This window comes from Patiria miniata, unplaced genomic scaffold (genome assembly GCF_015706575.1).
Source record: "Patiria miniata isolate m_02_andy unplaced genomic scaffold, ASM1570657v1 HiC_scaffold_22, whole genome shotgun sequence".
Taxonomy (NCBI): domain Eukaryota; kingdom Metazoa; phylum Echinodermata; class Asteroidea; order Valvatida; family Asterinidae; genus Patiria; species Patiria miniata.
Window position 1 is genome coordinate 3,286,627 of NW_024037061.1, and position 16,505 is coordinate 3,303,131.

General features: G+C 47.5%; 1 protein-coding gene across 2 annotated transcripts; it reads left to right on the plus strand.

Moving 5' to 3' along the window:
* Positions 1-30: 30 nt before the first annotated feature.
* Positions 31-15,723, plus strand: LOC119730349 (CAAX prenyl protease 1 homolog). 2 transcript variants are annotated; one of them, XM_038203201.1, is made up of 11 exons: positions 31-108; positions 8,534-8,663; positions 10,542-10,688; positions 11,460-11,546; positions 11,853-11,969; positions 12,633-12,785; positions 13,156-13,297; positions 13,420-13,532; positions 14,014-14,229; positions 15,086-15,229; positions 15,395-15,723. In XM_038203201.1, the coding sequence occupies exons 2-11, from the start codon at positions 8,550-8,552 to the stop codon at positions 15,614-15,616; spliced, it is 1,455 nt and encodes a 484-aa protein (XP_038059129.1). In that variant the 5' UTR covers positions 31-108; positions 8,534-8,549; the 3' UTR covers positions 15,617-15,723. The 2 variants fall into 2 exon arrangements, with proteins under 2 accessions (XP_038059129.1, XP_038059130.1); XM_038203202.1 differs by having other exon boundaries at positions 68-111; positions 8,543-8,663.
* The last annotated feature ends 782 nt before the right edge of the window (positions 15,724-16,505 follow it).

Genomic DNA, 16,505 nt, shown 5'->3' on the forward strand with positions numbered 1-16,505 from the left:
CTACCAGGGAAGAATGTCCAATACACCGCCCTCTTTCGTTCGCAAAATGCACATGCTACATGCATGACATGCATGAGTGATGATCTTGGTGGTGTGAGGAGCGCAACCATATTGTAACGTCTCTCTGGGTTGAGAGACATTATCAAATAAAGAGTCAGATACAAATATCTTACACACACACACTAGTACTTTATTCGGGATTATTTACATCTCAGGTCAATAGAGGGCGCACTATATACAATGTAAAGTTAATGCGTACATGTGTACATGTCAGGAACTCTGTCGGGGTCAGAGCCCAGAGCAACAATCTAATGCATCATATGCGGGAGCTCTGTGTAGGTCAGAGCTCAGCTCAGGAATCTACTGGGGAAGAGCCCAGTACAACAATGACCAGAACTGCCATTTCTGCGCGCTTTATATAGACTTTTGGGGGCGCGTCTTAGCCAATGGGAGCATTGGATTCTAGTAGTTATGAATAATGCATCCGTGTACAAAGGCATGGGGAAAGTTCTCTATGGGAGATTTGTACACGACTGACTTAGACATTCTAGTGGGAGAAAGTCCGAGAGCAGTGGTTAGCGGGCGAAGTAGGATCACTCGCGGGAGCCTTACGGGGAACTGATCCTCAAGGAAAAGGAAAAGGGAATAACTTCTCGGTACATAGGTTTGTGTACAAGACTTAGTCTCTAGACTAGGTAAGAATCTACACACATATGCTATGGAGTAAAACTATGAGATGAAGGACGTAACCTGACCTCCAGCTACCGTAGGTCTCGGCCAGTGGGTTAGCGGGACACACTCGCTGGGGTGTACGGGGTCACTAAGGGGTGAATACACGGGTAGGTTTTAGCGAGCCACATTCGCTAAATGCTTGGGGTCAATGTGGGTCGGATGCGAGGTAAGGTGTGTGAGGGGAATTCGCATCGACTCCGGGGAAAGGTGGAGGGAAAATGGCCAAGTCCTAAGTACATGTCCCATGGCGGTACATGTTCAATAGCAGTGAGTGCTACACGCATTGCGCGCTATACAATAGCGTACTGTACAATGTGCTGCACACTTGTGCGTGTGTCTAAGACTTCGTGGTAAGCTTCGCGCTGTGTGAGGGCACACAGGATCGCTGCAAGCATTACGCTGTGCACGGAGTGGAATGGATTGGTGGGGAAAGAAGTAAACTACGCAATTTGCGGGAACGCAACACTATCTCCCCCTAGTTTTTACAACGTCCTCGTTGTAATAAAAGGAATTACTGAATAACAAGAGTTAAGGAAAAGCAAAGATAAATGGAGCGCTAAAAACATGCAAAAAGTGTAAAACTTAAAAGTGAACATAAAGAAAACAACGAACGGTTACATTTCCTTTAAATGCGGATAAATGAGAGATAATCAAAACAAAAAGAAGGTAAATATTCATCTAAAACGACGAAAAAAAAAGTTCAGTGTCCATAGCGATGGAGGGTGAAACACTGAGTTCATTCACTCGGCGCAGTTCATCGACCATGAATAAGCGTCGTGAAAGATGGAGGTGGGAGACCAGAAATAATCCTGAAGTCTCGCTGGCCTTCTCTTAGAACGGGTACTCCTCCTCTCTGACAAGGGCGAAGTTCCTGTCGCAGAGGGCGCTACAGTTGGTGTCGGGGAAACAGATACTGTAGCAGGCGGGGCTGATGAGGGGTCATCAGCGCGTTTGGTGCTGGATGTTTTCCTGGCGTTACTGCGGGGGACAGCAGCATCCTTTGAAAGAGAACCCTTCTCCATCAAAGTTTTACGAAGGTCCAGCATCCATTTTGGGACCTCGTCACTGAGATACTGCTTAAGTCGGTCATGGTGAAGAATTTTTGTTCTTCCCCGTTGCTTGAACCGGACTTCAAACAGAAGATCACTCAATGTTCTGAGAATGACGCAGGGGCCTGCCCATTTAGCTCGTTTTAGCTTGGGAGATAACCCAAGGGTTTTTGTGCTGTCTCGCATGTACACCAAGTCACCAATTTGATAGTTTCTTTGGGAAACTCGGGGATCGTGGTCTTTCCTCTGTCTTTCAGCGGATTTACCAAGATGTTGACGAACCAGATGATGGACGGTTTCCATCCGTTTCCTCACGGATGCAACATACTCGCATTCATCTAACGGTTGGTCCTCTGTGTTGGGGCCACCGAGTACAAGCGCAATTGGTAGATGGGTTTCTCGACCTAACATCAGCATATTAGGCGAGTAACCTGTAGATTCATGCTGGCAACTTCTGTACGCTGAAGTTAGAAGTGGGAGGTGGATGTCCCAATTGCGTTGGTCACTGTCAACATACACTGCGATCATGTCAACCAGAACTTGATTGAATCTCTCCGCCTGTCCATTGGCGGATGGATGGTATGGGGAAGTTCGAGTCTTGTGGATTTCCAACAGCTTACAAACTTGTTGCATGAGATGAGACTCATAAGTTCGGCCTTGGTCGGAGTGAATGTCAAGGGGTGGGCCAAAACGGGAAATATATTCGTAGACGATTTTATGAGCCACCGTCTCTGCCTTTTGGTCGGGAATCGGGTAAGCCTCCATCCACTTTGTGAATTGGTCACCGACTAAAAGGATGTATTTGTTCCCATTGTCACTGATAGGGAATAGACCAAGTATGTCCGTGACCAGTCTGTCCATCGGTGCGCCGACTCGATAATCCTCGAGGTGTGCTCTGGGGGTTGTGTGTGGCCTTTTGCGGGCACCACACTTAGCACACTTGCGGACCCAGTCACGAACTGTTTCCTTAAGCCTGTACCAGTAGAATTGGCATTTGATTTTCTGAGCAGTTTTCTTCACCCCGAGGTGAGCAGATGTGACGGCGTCGTGTGCAGCTTGAAGAACGGCACTCTGCAGTTCTCGAGGAATCACAAGTTGCAGGTAAGACTGGGTCTGGTCAGGAGTCACCCATCTTTTAAAAAGAACACCGTCTTTCAGCACCAGCTGTTGCCATAGCAACCACAAGTTCCTAGTGGCGGGACTTTCGCGTGCTATCTGGTCTCTGCTTGGTCTCTCAGGTGATTTGGTCATCAACTCAATGATGATCTTCAGGTCTGGATCTGCTCTCTGCAGATTAGCTATTTCCTCTGTCGTGTAGCCACCGACCCAAGATGTGGCTCGTCCGGCGCTGGGACCGGCGGGGGCGCTAGAAGGGGCACGATCACTCGTGACCTCACCATCTTGGTCGTCTTGCTGTCCGGTTGGATTCGATTGTTCTGCAAGTTGCTGCCCGGCACTTGAACCGGCATCGGCATCCTTTTGCGGGATGCAGGGCGCGTTGCAGTTCAACTCTCTTCCAGCTGAATCAGAGGATTTTGTAGCAGGTTTAGTTCGGTTGTTCGGCCGTACTACCCGAATGGCTGTGGGCAAATTGGCTTGCCCGGGAGTTTCTCCAGTAGGCGTGGCTGTGTGCGAAAAACGACCTTTGAACTGTCCATCGTCAAAGTCGCTGCAGGTAAACTCACTGCACGAGCGCCAAATAAGTTTACCAATGCTGCATACAGGAACCAGTAGGAGGGTAACCAACGTTGCCATCAGTACGAGGACTGTCCGTGGGGATACGGGTTTGGCCTGAGGGCTGACGTCATTGCTCGAGGGCTGATCGTCAGCAGCTGAAGTTCTCTTTGGGAATTGAACTTCAGCGGAGGTAGCGTTTACTCGTCTGGTCGAAAGGGGGACCACATCGTCGACTTGCGAAAAATCGGACCACAGCTCGCTTTTGGCTGTGCACTTCTCGCAACCGCCGCAGGGGAGTTCAGCGAGTATGGTCGTTCCGTCGTAGCACGGACAGTCGTCAGGGTCACATGGCACCCTAGAGAGGGCATCTGCGTTGCCATGTTTCTTCCCTGGTCGATGTTCGATTTTGAAGTCGAACTGAGACAAGATTTGAAGCCATCTTGCCATCTGATCGACAGGCTCACGAAAAGACATGACCCATCGAAGAGCGCTGTGGTCAGTTCTGATGAGGAACTGTTTGCCCAGTAGGTAGTGTCGGAAGTACTGAAGGAAGGTGACGATTGCGAGGAGTTCTCTCCTCGTGGTGCAGTAGCGACGCTGCGGCTTTGTCATCGACCGACTAGCATATGCTATCGGCCGTTCTTCCTCCCTCTGGGTCCGATCACACCACTGGAGTTGCGATAGAGTAGCACCAATGCCACTATCTGAAGCATCGGTATCAATGATGAATAACCCATCATCATTGGGGTATGACATGACTTCGTTGCCGGTGAGGGCGGCCTTTAATTTCTCAAAAGCCGCTTGACAGTCATGAGTCCACTTAAACGTCTGTCCGGCCTCTAACAGACGATGTAAGGGGCTGGCTATCGTGGCGAATTGGGCTATGAACCTACGGTAGTAAGAACATAGTCCCAGGAAAGAGCGTACTTCAGTTATGTTCTTGGGGGTGGGCCAGTTCTGCACAGCAGAAACTTTACTAGGGTCTGGTTTGACACCATCTGGTGTGATGATGTGACCGAGGAACAGAACTTCCGTCTGGAAGAGTTCACACTTGCTCGGTTTCAGCTTCAGTCCAGCGTTTCCTAGTCGGCGTAGGACTTCACCAAGACGCTCAATATGCTCGGAAAATGTTGATGACAGGATTATGATATCGTCGAGATATATCAGCAGAGTTCGCCATTGCAAACCTTTGAGTACTAGCTCCATACAGCGCTCAAAGGTACTGGGTGCGTTGCATAACCCAAAAGGCATGGTCACGTACTCGTACAGTCCACTTCGGGTTACGAACGCGGTTTTGGGACGGTCTTCCTTCTTCACTTCAATCTGCCAGTAGCCCGACTGCAGATCGAGGGTGCTGAAGATTTTTGCCCCACTCAGGCAATCTAGGCAGTCATCAACACGGGGTAGGGGATACGCGTCACGGCGCGTAACATCGTTCAGCTTACGATAGTCGACACACGGACGAGTTGTGCCGTCCTTTTTCCGGACAAAAACCATTGGTGATGCCCAGGGGGATGTTGACTCGCGAATCACACCCGCCTTGAGTTGGCTCTCGAGAACTTTCTCCTCCTCGCCCTGAAATGCCTTGGGGGGACGGCGGGGAGGCTGTCGTATGGGGCGTGCGTCGCCGGTGTCAATAGTGTGCTGCACTATTGACGTTTTTCCCAAATCCTCCGCGGATTTGGCAAAAGTGTTCTCGTGGCTGGCCAAAAGTTCACACAATGCTTTCTGCTGGTGTGGGGACAGGTTTTCACAACTCCTCTCGTACAGTTTCTGTAGGTTTTCTGACCACTTGTCAGAAGGATTTGGGGTGTAGGGGACGGCGGGACTGACCGGGTTGACTGCGTATGACGTTGGGCGGGCATGCTCTCTGCACACTCGCGTTACTCGATAGAGGTGATCGGTTTCACAGTTTTCCTGCTCGGCTATGAGTTCAACCGTATCGACTTCATGCAGATATCCAAGCGTTGTACCTGCCTGAAGTTCAATGTTCTCGGGTGAAGTGTTCACAAGTCGGACAGGTATGCCGATGTCTTCTCGGCGGGGATCAATGAGTGAACTGCCAACCACAACATTGTGACGAAGGTTGGCAGGTTCAACGACTGCATACATGGAACTCAGTTTGTGATGATCAGCTATGCCCTCTGCTACCCACTCGCTGCATGCTGGAATTGTAGTGTTCTGCTTCAGTGCGATCTTAACTACACGGGGAGGGGCTCCTTGGACTGTCCACTGAACCCAGTTACCAGCAATTCGTATGCCGTTGCGTGCCTCCAATATGCAATCATAGTGGTATAGAAAGTCATAGCCAAGGATTCCTTCATCGCTGATGGGGGCGACAAATGCATCCCATTGGAAGTGCTGTTCACCAATCATCATGTCGATTGTGGCAACACCTTCAATGTCAATGAGTTCCTTGTTTGCAGTTTCTAGTTTTGTGCTTTTGCACGGGGGTTTGAGTTCAGGGCGTTTTTCAGCAGGGATCTGGCTGAAAAGTGCTGAAGAAATGATGGTCACCGCCGCTCCGGTGTCGACTAAAAGTTCGCTGTCTTGGTCGCATATCTGCACTCGCAAAAATGCAGACATGCCTTGAAATTGCTGTCTACCCATTCGGATAGTGTTCTGTTCATTGGGACGGACCGGTGCCAGGCCGGACGGCACGGTCCGCGTTAGTTTTCCGTCTGTATGACGACGACCTCCTTGGCCGCTATTTCGGGGCACTTGTTTGCAAAGTGGCCGGGCTTGCCACATTTGAAACAAGTAACATCCATCTGCTGTTTCTTGGCTTCAGCAGGCTTGGCGGATTTCTGCTTGATGGCGGGCTTATCTTTGATCAGTTTGACAATTCCGTTTAACCGTCGGTCGAGGGTGTCTTGGAACTGTTTAAACTGCTTTTGGTTGACGAACCCGGGATCAGCCTCAGATGCTGCCTGTACGGTGTTCACACGATGTGATTTTCCCGAGCTTGTGGTGTCACGGAGGCTCAGGAAGTTTTCCACCGCCGTTGTTGCCTCCTCAAGGGACTTGGGATTCGTCATGCCAACGGAAACTGCCATCTGTTGGTCGGGGAGGCCCTTCAGAAAATGGCGAAGGGCGATGCTCTCTCTGGTAACTGGATCTGCCGTAGGGTAGCCACGGAAGACGAGGCGGCGAATGTCGGCTACAAACTCCGCCAGCTTCTCCTTCGGCTGATGTCTCCTCGCTTCTAGCTGAGCGATGTAGTAATTTGGCAATTGTCGTTCGCCAAATCGTTTACCAAGCTCCTTCACCAGGGTGTCGGACGACTTGATTGCTTCGGGATCCAGTTGCTGGTACACGTACTCGGCCGCCTTTCCACGTAGACTGCTGACAAGTCGGAAGCGCTTTTCTTCCTCGGACCAGCCGCAAGCCTCGGCGAGACCCATCAGAGGTCGGACGAAGCCTTCCCATGACTTCGTGCCGTCAAATTCTCCTTGGCGAGGGAGAGGAACATCCAGCTTATGACTCGGCTGGGTTCGGAGAGGACGGGGCTCTGCTTGCTCTGCTGCTGTTGGTTTAGGGGCGTCAGCTTTTGGAACGGTGGAAGGGGCAGTACTGGGAGCGGACATCACTGGCTGTGAGTCCTTCGGCGATTTCGCTGAAACATTGGCATCTGTCTGCTCAGCCGTTGATGGGCTGTGTAATGCAGCAGCTGCTCGGAGTTGTTTCAGCTCTTTCTCCGCCTCCACTGAACGAAGCTTGAACAGTTCGAACTGTTTTTTAAGTTCTTGAAGTTCTGCACTCTCTGCCTGTAGACTTGAATACAGGTTGGTGTCATCATCATCATACAACGACTGTAACCTGCGAGATTTTCGCTTGGCAGGCATGTTGGCTGCTGATATTGACAAGCAGAAAGTCAGAGTCTAAAGCTGGGAGATCCGTTCAGTGGAGGGGTACATGAAGTGACTTAATTAAAAGTCATGGTATAGTTCGATGGTGTGTGTAAGTTCGTATCCCACCGCTTGCCACCAGTGTAACGTCTCTCTGGGTTGAGAGACATTATCAAATAAAGAGTCAGATACAAATATCTTACACACACACACTAGTACTTTATTCGGGATTATTTACATCTCAGGTCAATAGAGGGCGCACTATATACAATGTAAAGTTAATGCGTACATGTGTACATGTCAGGAACTCTGTCGGGGTCAGAGCCCAGAGCAACAATCTAATGCATCATATGCGGGAGCTCTGTGTAGGTCAGAGCTCAGCTCAGGAATCTACTGGGGAAGAGCCCAGTACAACAATGACCAGAACTGCCATTTCTGCGCGCTTTATATAGACTTTTGGGGGCGCGTCTTAGCCAATGGGAGCATTGGATTCTAGTAGTTATGAATAATGCATCCGTGTACAAAGGCATGGGGAAAGTTCTCTATGGGAGATTTGTACACGACTGACTTAGACATTCTAGTGGGAGAAAGTCCGAGAGCAGTGGTTAGCGGGCGAAGTAGGATCACTCGCGGGAGCCTTACGGGGAACTGATCCTCAAGGAAAAGGAAAAGGGAATAACTTCTCGGTACATAGGTTTGTGTACAAGACTTAGTCTCTAGACTAGGTAAGAATCTACACACATATGCTATGGAGTAAAACTATGAGATGAAGGACGTAACCTGACCTCCAGCTACCGTAGGTCTCGGCCAGTGGGTTAGCGGGACACACTCGCTGGGGTGTACGGGGTCACTAAGGGGTGAATACACGGGTAGGTTTTAGCGAGCCACATTCGCTAAATGCTTGGGGTCAATGTGGGTCGGATGCGAGGTAAGGTGTGTGAGGGGAATTCGCATCGACTCCGGGGAAAGGTGGAGGGAAAATGGCCAAGTCCTAAGTACATGTCCCATGGCGGTACATGTTCAATAGCAGTGAGTGCTACACGCATTGCGCGCTATACAATAGCGTACTGTACAATGTGCTGCACACTTGTGCGTGTGTCTAAGACTTCGTGGTAAGCTTCGCGCTGTGTGAGGGCACACAGGATCGCTGCAAGCATTACGCTGTGCACGGAGTGGAATGGATTGGTGGGGAAAGAAGTAAACTACGCAATTTGCGGGAACGCAACAATATTTTTGTGTCGAAATGGAAGATTTAGTCAAAGAAACTCCCTTAATGGATCCTCAGACGATATTCCAATATGTCTTTATATTCTTCTGGGTCATGTATGTATGGGAGTCCTATCTTTCTTATCGACAGGTAAGATTTTGAGAAACCTTTGTCATGTTTGTCACTTTTCAGGTTGTTACTGTTAGTAGATCAAGGCAAGAGCGCCCTCACAGGACATGTTTTGTTTATGTCAAGTTATTTGGCCGGCACCTGTTTCCATCTAAGTTCTAGTATTAAATCAAATGTTATTTTCACAGAGGCTTTCTCAGATTGGCTGATATTTAAATGTGATCATGGTGATGTTCGACATGTCCTAATTCTATTCAATTTTAATTTTTCAGTATATTTTTCCCACAGGGGCTAGGTCATAATTGGTCCCAGAATAAGGAGACATTGGGGTATGTCAATGTATGTGGTTCCCTAGTCCGAAAATTTGGGACTCTCAATACTGTGTATGAGCAGATGAGAGTCCCAAAACTTAAGGTATCCATATTGTGCAAAAGTTTGTGCTGCATAATAAAACCAGTGTGAATCAAATGTGCAAGCTTCTTACTGAACTACAGTTTCTTCAATAATCCCCGAAACTTCTGCCCTGCAAAGTTGCTGTTGTGAGCATTGCATCACCAAAAATTCAGCGTTTAATTCTAATTTTCGTTATCGAAATCCAAACGCGAAACATCACGTTGATGTGTACTGCAATGCATTGTGCAAAAAGACTCCTCAGCTAAAACATTTTCATCGTGTAGATAAAACAGCGCCCTCTTGTTGATCTGAGTGAATGCAGAATGTTTCATTTTTTATCAGAGGGCGCTATGTTCATTTGGCCATCGATTAAAAAACAAGTAAGCTGCAAGGCTCTTCCTACACCTACCCAGAATACCTTGGGAATCACACCACCATTTCTAAAGCATGGAGAATGACGTGGATGGTTTTTGAACTGTCAAAAACTTGCCTTAAAATTGGATTTAAGGTCTCAAATTTTGCAGGTGACATGCTTGCAACTTAAGCATTTTGATGTATGTGTTGTGTGGGCATTAATTAGCCAAATGGTGAGTAAAAAAACGTCAGTAGTAATTTTGCACGTTTTTATGCACTCACGGTCCCAGTCTGGTGGTTCCCATGATGGGGCTTTGTAATAAAGTCGACAAGTGCACAATTAGCATAATCCTTTCTTTGGTAATCCTTACTTTTAGGACCCCGTTCCTATATAGGAAGGGAAAGACTCACCAAAACAGTTGACTAAATGACACTCAAAATTGACATTCTAATACTTCTTGGCACATCTAAACAATTGGCAATGACACCTTCTTGAATATCAGCAGGTTTAATTTTGTGGAAAGAGGGCAGGGCTTTGATTTATGAGGGAAATTCAGGGGTAAAAGACGACGATGACAACCAGAAAACAGACTCAAAAACCAAGATGGCAAACGTGAAAGCTCGATTCGATGAAAGCTCGATGCTGATTGGCTGATAAAAAAATAAACATCTTATTTATTTTTAGTCTGCTTAGCCAAGAACTTGATGGCCAAGAACTTGAACCAAAAGATTCAGGAATAGTCAGAATCTGTTGGTCTGAGAACCAGACTAACTTATTTTGTTTTTAGTCTGGTTCCCAGACCAAAAGATTCAGGAGTAGTCAGAATGTTTTTGGTCTGGGAACCAGACTAATTAATTTTATTAGCAGCCAATCAGCATCGGGCTTTCATTATGTAGGGCTTTCACGAGTGTGAGAACTACAACATGCACGTCTGACTGCGAAAAAAGGTAGGAAAGTCACATTTTCTTCGAATGTGCTTTCAAAACTACAACTAACATGAGTTTATATGAAGAAAAAAGACTGCTTTAGCCTGCAAAAGTCACTTTGGTACTGGAGAGTTATCTGCAAAAGTCAGTTTTGAACAGAACTTGTAAAAAATAGAGGTGTCCTAAAAGTAAGGATTATCCTTTCTTCCTCTGTTTGTTTTGTAGAGGCAAGTCTACCGTAACACTGCGGAGGTACCGGCCCCGCTACGTGACATCCTAGACCATGAGACCTTTGAGAAGTCTCGCCTGTACCAGCTGGACAAGAGCTCCTTCGGTTTCTGGCAAGGGGTCTTTTCGCAGCTTGAATCCTCGGTGAGTATTTTTGTGTAGCTATCCCAAGAGCGCGAGTGGAACGGAATAATGTGAGTCTGTGTCCCATACGCCACTAGGCACTTCTTTTTCCGTCTTCAAGTGGGATAACGAATTTACCTTCAAGCAAACTTAAAACATATTATTCGAGATGCAGTACATATGCTGTGGTTATGTTTCAGCTGTTAATTGTTATGACTTGTGATGGACTTGTGATGACTTGTGATGGCTTGTGATGGACTAGTGATGACTTGTGATGGTCTAGTGATGACTTGGGATGGACTAGTGATGACTTGTGATGGACTAGTGATGCCTTGTGATGGACTAGTGATGACTTGTGATGGACTAGTGATGACTTGTGATGGACTAGTGATGACTTGTGTTGGACTAGTGATGACTTGTGTTGGACTAGTGATGACTTGTGTTGGACTAGTGATGACTTGTGTTGGACTAGTGATGACTTGTGATGGACTAGTAATGACTTGTGATGGCCTAGTGATGACTTGTGATGGACTAGTGATGATTAGTGATGACTTGTGATGGACTAGTAACGACTTGTGATGGACTAGTGATGACTTGTGATGGACTGGTGATGACTTGTGTTGGACTAGTGATGACTTGTGATGACTTGTGATGACTTGTGATGACTTGTGATGGACTAGTGACGACTTGTGATGGACTAGTGATGACTTGTGATGGATGGATCGCAGACATCATGGATTGCAGACAGTACAATATCAATTTTTAATTCTTTTCTATTGTTTTGTTTTTCAGGCTATTCTCCTCTATGGGGGCATCCCATACATGTGGGGAGTAGCAGGACATGCCATAGCGTACTTTGGTTATGGCCCGGAAAACGAGGTACATTTGTATGTATTATCTCAAACCCTACAGAACCCTTCAAAATCCATCAAAAAGTTTTGTAGGATTGTGCAGGATTGAGGAAGGTAGAGCCTAGCTACTATTAATTTACATAGGGCTTGAAGCCCCTTGAAACTTGGTAGTACAGAGAGTGTGCCATTGGTTTCATACACAGTGGAGAATATGTAGGAGTTAGGAAGACAGAGCCCAGTTACTAGTTCTTTTCATAGGGCTTCATGCTACTTCAAACTTGGTTGGTACAAAGAGCTTGGCTTAATAAATGCACCATTTGATATTTCCACATAGATCATTCAGTCCCTGATGTTCATGCTGCTAGCCTCCGTTTACAGCACCATCGTCGGCCTGCCATGGACCGTCTATGGCACGTTCGTCCTGGAGGAGAAACACGGCTTCAACAAACAGGTAAACATTTAGGGATAGCTTCAATATTGACTGTTTGCGAGGTCAGCGAAGTTCGCGAACTAAATTTGATACTTAGTTACGAGTAAACATCGAGCTCTGCAGGTGCATTTGCATCGCATGACAATGCGCCTTTGTTATGCTAAAACTATGCTAATATGCTGCAGCTGCTGAGTTCGCGAAGTGCGCGAACCTATCGTACGTGGAGTTCCCGTCAGCTACCGGTCAGTGCTCCGGTAATATTCAGGCTTTGTTGCGTCCGCGGTATTTGTTAAGCCAGGAGCAAGGGGTTGTGTTCCCGAATATTTTTTGATAGGTGGCAAATTTGGCTTATCTAGCTCCCAGACCTATGTTCTTGAAACTCAATGGTTCTTGAGTCTGGAGTACTGACTGGTAACACATAGTGACCGATAATAACACACACGCTAATAAAAAGGTATGTCATCATCTTGGCTGACCATGACGTTATGCCGCGCTGCCCTCTACCAATGTCTCAAAGTGCTTAGCAGTTATATTGCCCTGTTCATCAAACCACGAGACCAGTTTTCTGCAGCAGCCTGAGATCAGCACAAACTGGAGAGAGGCAGTTATTGTAAAGTGCCTTGCCCAAGAATACAAACACCACGTTCCTGTGACTTATCGTCAGGTTTTTTGCATTTGATACAGACAGCAGGGTTCTTCATCAAGGACCAGATCAAGATGTTTCTGGTGACCCAAGCTCTGATGGCCCCCATTGCATCCGGACTGCTCTACATCATACAGATGGGTGGACAGTACTTCTTCATCTATGCCTGGGCATTTGCATTCGCCGTCTCTTTGGTAGGTCAAGTCCTTGGTACTCATATTTTTTGTTTGCTGGAATGACCCTGTACATATCTGTCGAGATATATTTTTCTTCAGGGAACACTAAAATTGACATTCATTAGTGCTGTGTATATTAAAGACAGTTGCGAGAACGTTTTAAAAATAAATTGTGGTAAAGTATCCTACTTAGGAACACAAAGAGTATGATGTGTGAGTTCAAGTCTCAATGATATTCTGTATTGTGTGAACAGGGGACCACCAGAATTTATGCTGTACTACTCTGTTTTCATCGCTTACATGAACTTTTATAAACAGATTGCAATAGAGTGTCTTGCCTAGGAACACAAGGATTATTCATGTCTGGTTTCCTGTATTACGTCCACAGATTATGATCACCATCTACGCCGACTACATCGCCCCACTCTTTGACACCTTCACCCCTCTGCCCGAGGGAGAACTAAGGACAAAGATTGAGGGACTCGCCAAGAGTATTTCCTTCCCTCTCTACAAGCTCTACGTTGTTGAAGGTTGGTCAACGTTTTGTTTCACACAAGAGGCAGTAACAATTAGCCGACTCTTGTAAAAAGCTGTTACAAAACACAGAATTGATCAAACACTGAAGCGAACATTTCCTGTTGATTTTCTGTAGGATCTAAGAGGTCCTCTCATAGCAACGCCTATTTCTACGGCTTCTTCAAGAACAAACGCATCGTTCTGTTTGACACGCTGCTGGAGGATTACAAGCCAGCCAGCAAAGAAGAGGTAGGAGGGGATGGGGAGAGGCGGGGCATGGAGAGGGGTGGGGTGGGGGGTGGGAGGGGGATTGAGATACCTATGTTCTTTCTAGCTTTTGTGGAAAGATGCTTTTTACCTGAAGTGCCGTGGCCTTGTGGTCCAGAGCATCAAACTCAAGATCTTTGGGTAATTCCGCAGGTTGAAGGTTGAAATCCAGCCTAAAGGGTTGTGGTGCCTGAGTCCTTAGGCAAGGCACTTTACATTCATTGCTTCTCCCCATCTAGGGGTAAATTGGGTACCTGTGAGGAGAGAGTTGGTTTCTGTATATGATTTTAGCTTCTTTGTGCCGAAATGGCAGATTCAAGCTATATACTTCGCAGGGAGCTGAGATTGTCTTTGGAATGTTTCATCTGCCCAATGAGCAGGTTGAGTAATGATACACCAGTACTGGTGGATATATGTGCATTTTGTAAGTTTGCATCATTATTCCTCTTTTATTCTTCTTCAGGATAAACCCAAGGAGAAAAGCGAATCCTCCGACGAGAGTCCGGTGCCAGACCAAGGAGAGGAGACCGGACCAAAGGAGGGCGTGGCAGACGAGCCAGCAAAGGAGGGAGAAAAGAAGAAGACTGGTTGCAATGACCAGGAGGTGCTAGCTGTGCTGGCTCATGAGCTGGGTCACTGGAAGCTGAGCCACAACCTCAAAAATCTTGTCATCAGTCAGGTAATATAGACTTAACACAGCATGCTGCCGCTGTACATTCATGGAGGCTCCCTTCAATTTGGAATGCAGTTTGCAGACTATGGGCTGCTGCCTTACTGCTGCCAGCTGCTGGGCTGCTGCCCCACTGCTGGCTGCTTCCCCGTTGCTGGCTGCTGCCCCTTGCTGCTGGCTGCTGCCCCACTGCTGGCTGCTGCCCCACTGCTGGATGCTTCCCTGCTGCTGGCTGCTGCCCCACTGCCCGCTGCCGGCTGCTGCCCCACTGCTGGCTGCTTCCTTGTTGCTGGATGTTTCCCCGCTGCTGGCTGCTGCCCCACTGCCCGCTGCTGCCGTGCTGCCCCACTGCCAACTGCTTCCCTCTTACTCGATGCTTTTAGACTACTAGCTGCTGCCCCACTGCCGGCTGCTGCCCTGTTGCTGTTGCTGGATGCTTCCACACTGCTGGCTGCTGCCCTCTGCTGCCCCCTGCTGCCCCCACCCCTCCCCCTTTCAGATGCTCCCTGCTGCATGTCTCTGCAGGCAACTGCTGTGCTGCTAGCTGCTGCCCCATTGCCAGCTGCTTCCCTGCTGCCCCATTGCCAGCTTGCTTCCCTGCTGCCCCACTGCTGGCTGCTTCCCTGTTGCTGGCTTCTGCTGCACTGCTGGCTGCTGCCCCACTGCCTACTACTGCCCCCTGCCCCTGGCCAGATGCTCCCCCGCTGCATGCAGGCAACTGTCCTGCTGCCAGCTGCTGCCCCTTTGCCGGCTGCTTCCCTGCTGCGCCGCTGCCAGCTGCCGACTGTTGCCCCCATGTGGCTGATATTGGTGCACTGTGAAGCACATTCTGCTCTTGTTGATCTTGTTTCCTGTGTCATTATAGGTGAACTTGTTCCTGTGCCTGTTTCTCTTCGCCCTCCTGATCGAGAGAAAGGAACTGTTTGAGGCGTTTGGTTTCTACGACGTCCAACCCACTCTCATAGGCCTCGTCATCATCTTTCAGTTTGTTTTCTCGCCATACAACGAGGTGCGTCCAGAATGATTGAAAATAAATCTTCCATTATTTGTTTATCCTTTTCCAACCTGATTAATGCCATTCCGAGCCAAAATGTCATCCAGTAACTGAAATTAAGCCTTGGTCTGTGGTTTCCACTTTGAGAATTCAAAGAACTTTGTTTTTGTTTTCCCACAGGTGCTTTCGTTCTGCATGACGGTGCTGTGTCGCCGGTTTGAGTTCCAGGCCGACGCTTTCGCCAAGTCGCTGCGCCGCGCCACGGAGCTGCGGTCGGCGCTGATCAAGCTACACAAGGACAATCTGGGCTTCCCATTGGCCGATTGGCTTTACTCCACCTGGCACTACTCCCACCCTCCCCTCCTCGAGAGACTCGCTGCCCTCGGGGAGAAATTGGACTGAAATCGATGGTCTTCTTTTGGGTTGTGGACTGAGCACCTCTACGTACACCTGTAAGCACAGACAATTTTCTGAGCTTGTTGTTTTTTAAATGTGCCATTCAAAACTAAGAACAAAACAAACCACTGTACTGCTGTTTAAAAGATTAAATATTCTGCGTTAACCTAACTCCCTAGCATCTTTTACTGGGAACTGGACCAATTCCATCAAAATCCATCAATCAGTGTGCGTCTAATACAAAACTGTACCTGACATAATGGAATCCACCACTGACGCACTGGTTGACATTCATGGACTCACTACACGTTGCTTTTATCACAATAGCAGTACAGTAAGCTAGGCAAAATCAATCGGATACCACTAGCACTGCTTCAGGTCATTAGGCCTAAGTCTATCATACTCCATCAATATTAAGTCACGCCAGGTCTTCTGGACCAAGTCCCCCAAAATCCACCAAAATGGGGGGGGGGGGATGGATTTTGATGGACTTGCCAGTTGCTACAGCCATTTTGAGATTTGTTGGATGCAAAAAGAGGGCGCTGTTTGCCAACTGATAAAAAGTCTGTTAAGTCTCCAGAGCTACAAATCTTTTACAATGGAAATAGATTGGAAAGACACAAAAAATTACCATTTATCCTGGGGGAAAAAGTAGACATTTCTAGGCAATTCTAAACAGTATCCTTTTTTTTTGTCCTGTCGATAGTTATTGTTTTGTCAGAGGCTTATGAACTATGAAAGACAATTTGTTGCCAAAATAACTACATTTCCAAATTTTAATTTAGACCATAGATCTGGCTGGCAAAATGGTCACGGTTTTTTTTTTCTGTGAAATTTTGGGGTTAGGAATGTTACAGTAAGTAAAATTGGCCTGTTTTGTTTTGTAAAAACAAAT

Coding starts and splice junctions, on each gene's coding strand:
- LOC119730349 (XM_038203201.1), top strand. CDS start 8,550: ATGGAAGATTTAGTCAAAGAAACTCCCTTAATGGATCCTCAGACGATA. Junction 10,689..11,459: donor TTTCGCAGCTTGAATCCTCG/GTGAGTATTTTT, acceptor TTTGTTTTTCAG/GCTATTCTCCTCTATGGGGG. Junction 14,230..15,085: donor AAAATCTTGTCATCAGTCAG/GTAATATAGACT, acceptor GTGTCATTATAG/GTGAACTTGTTCCTGTGCCT.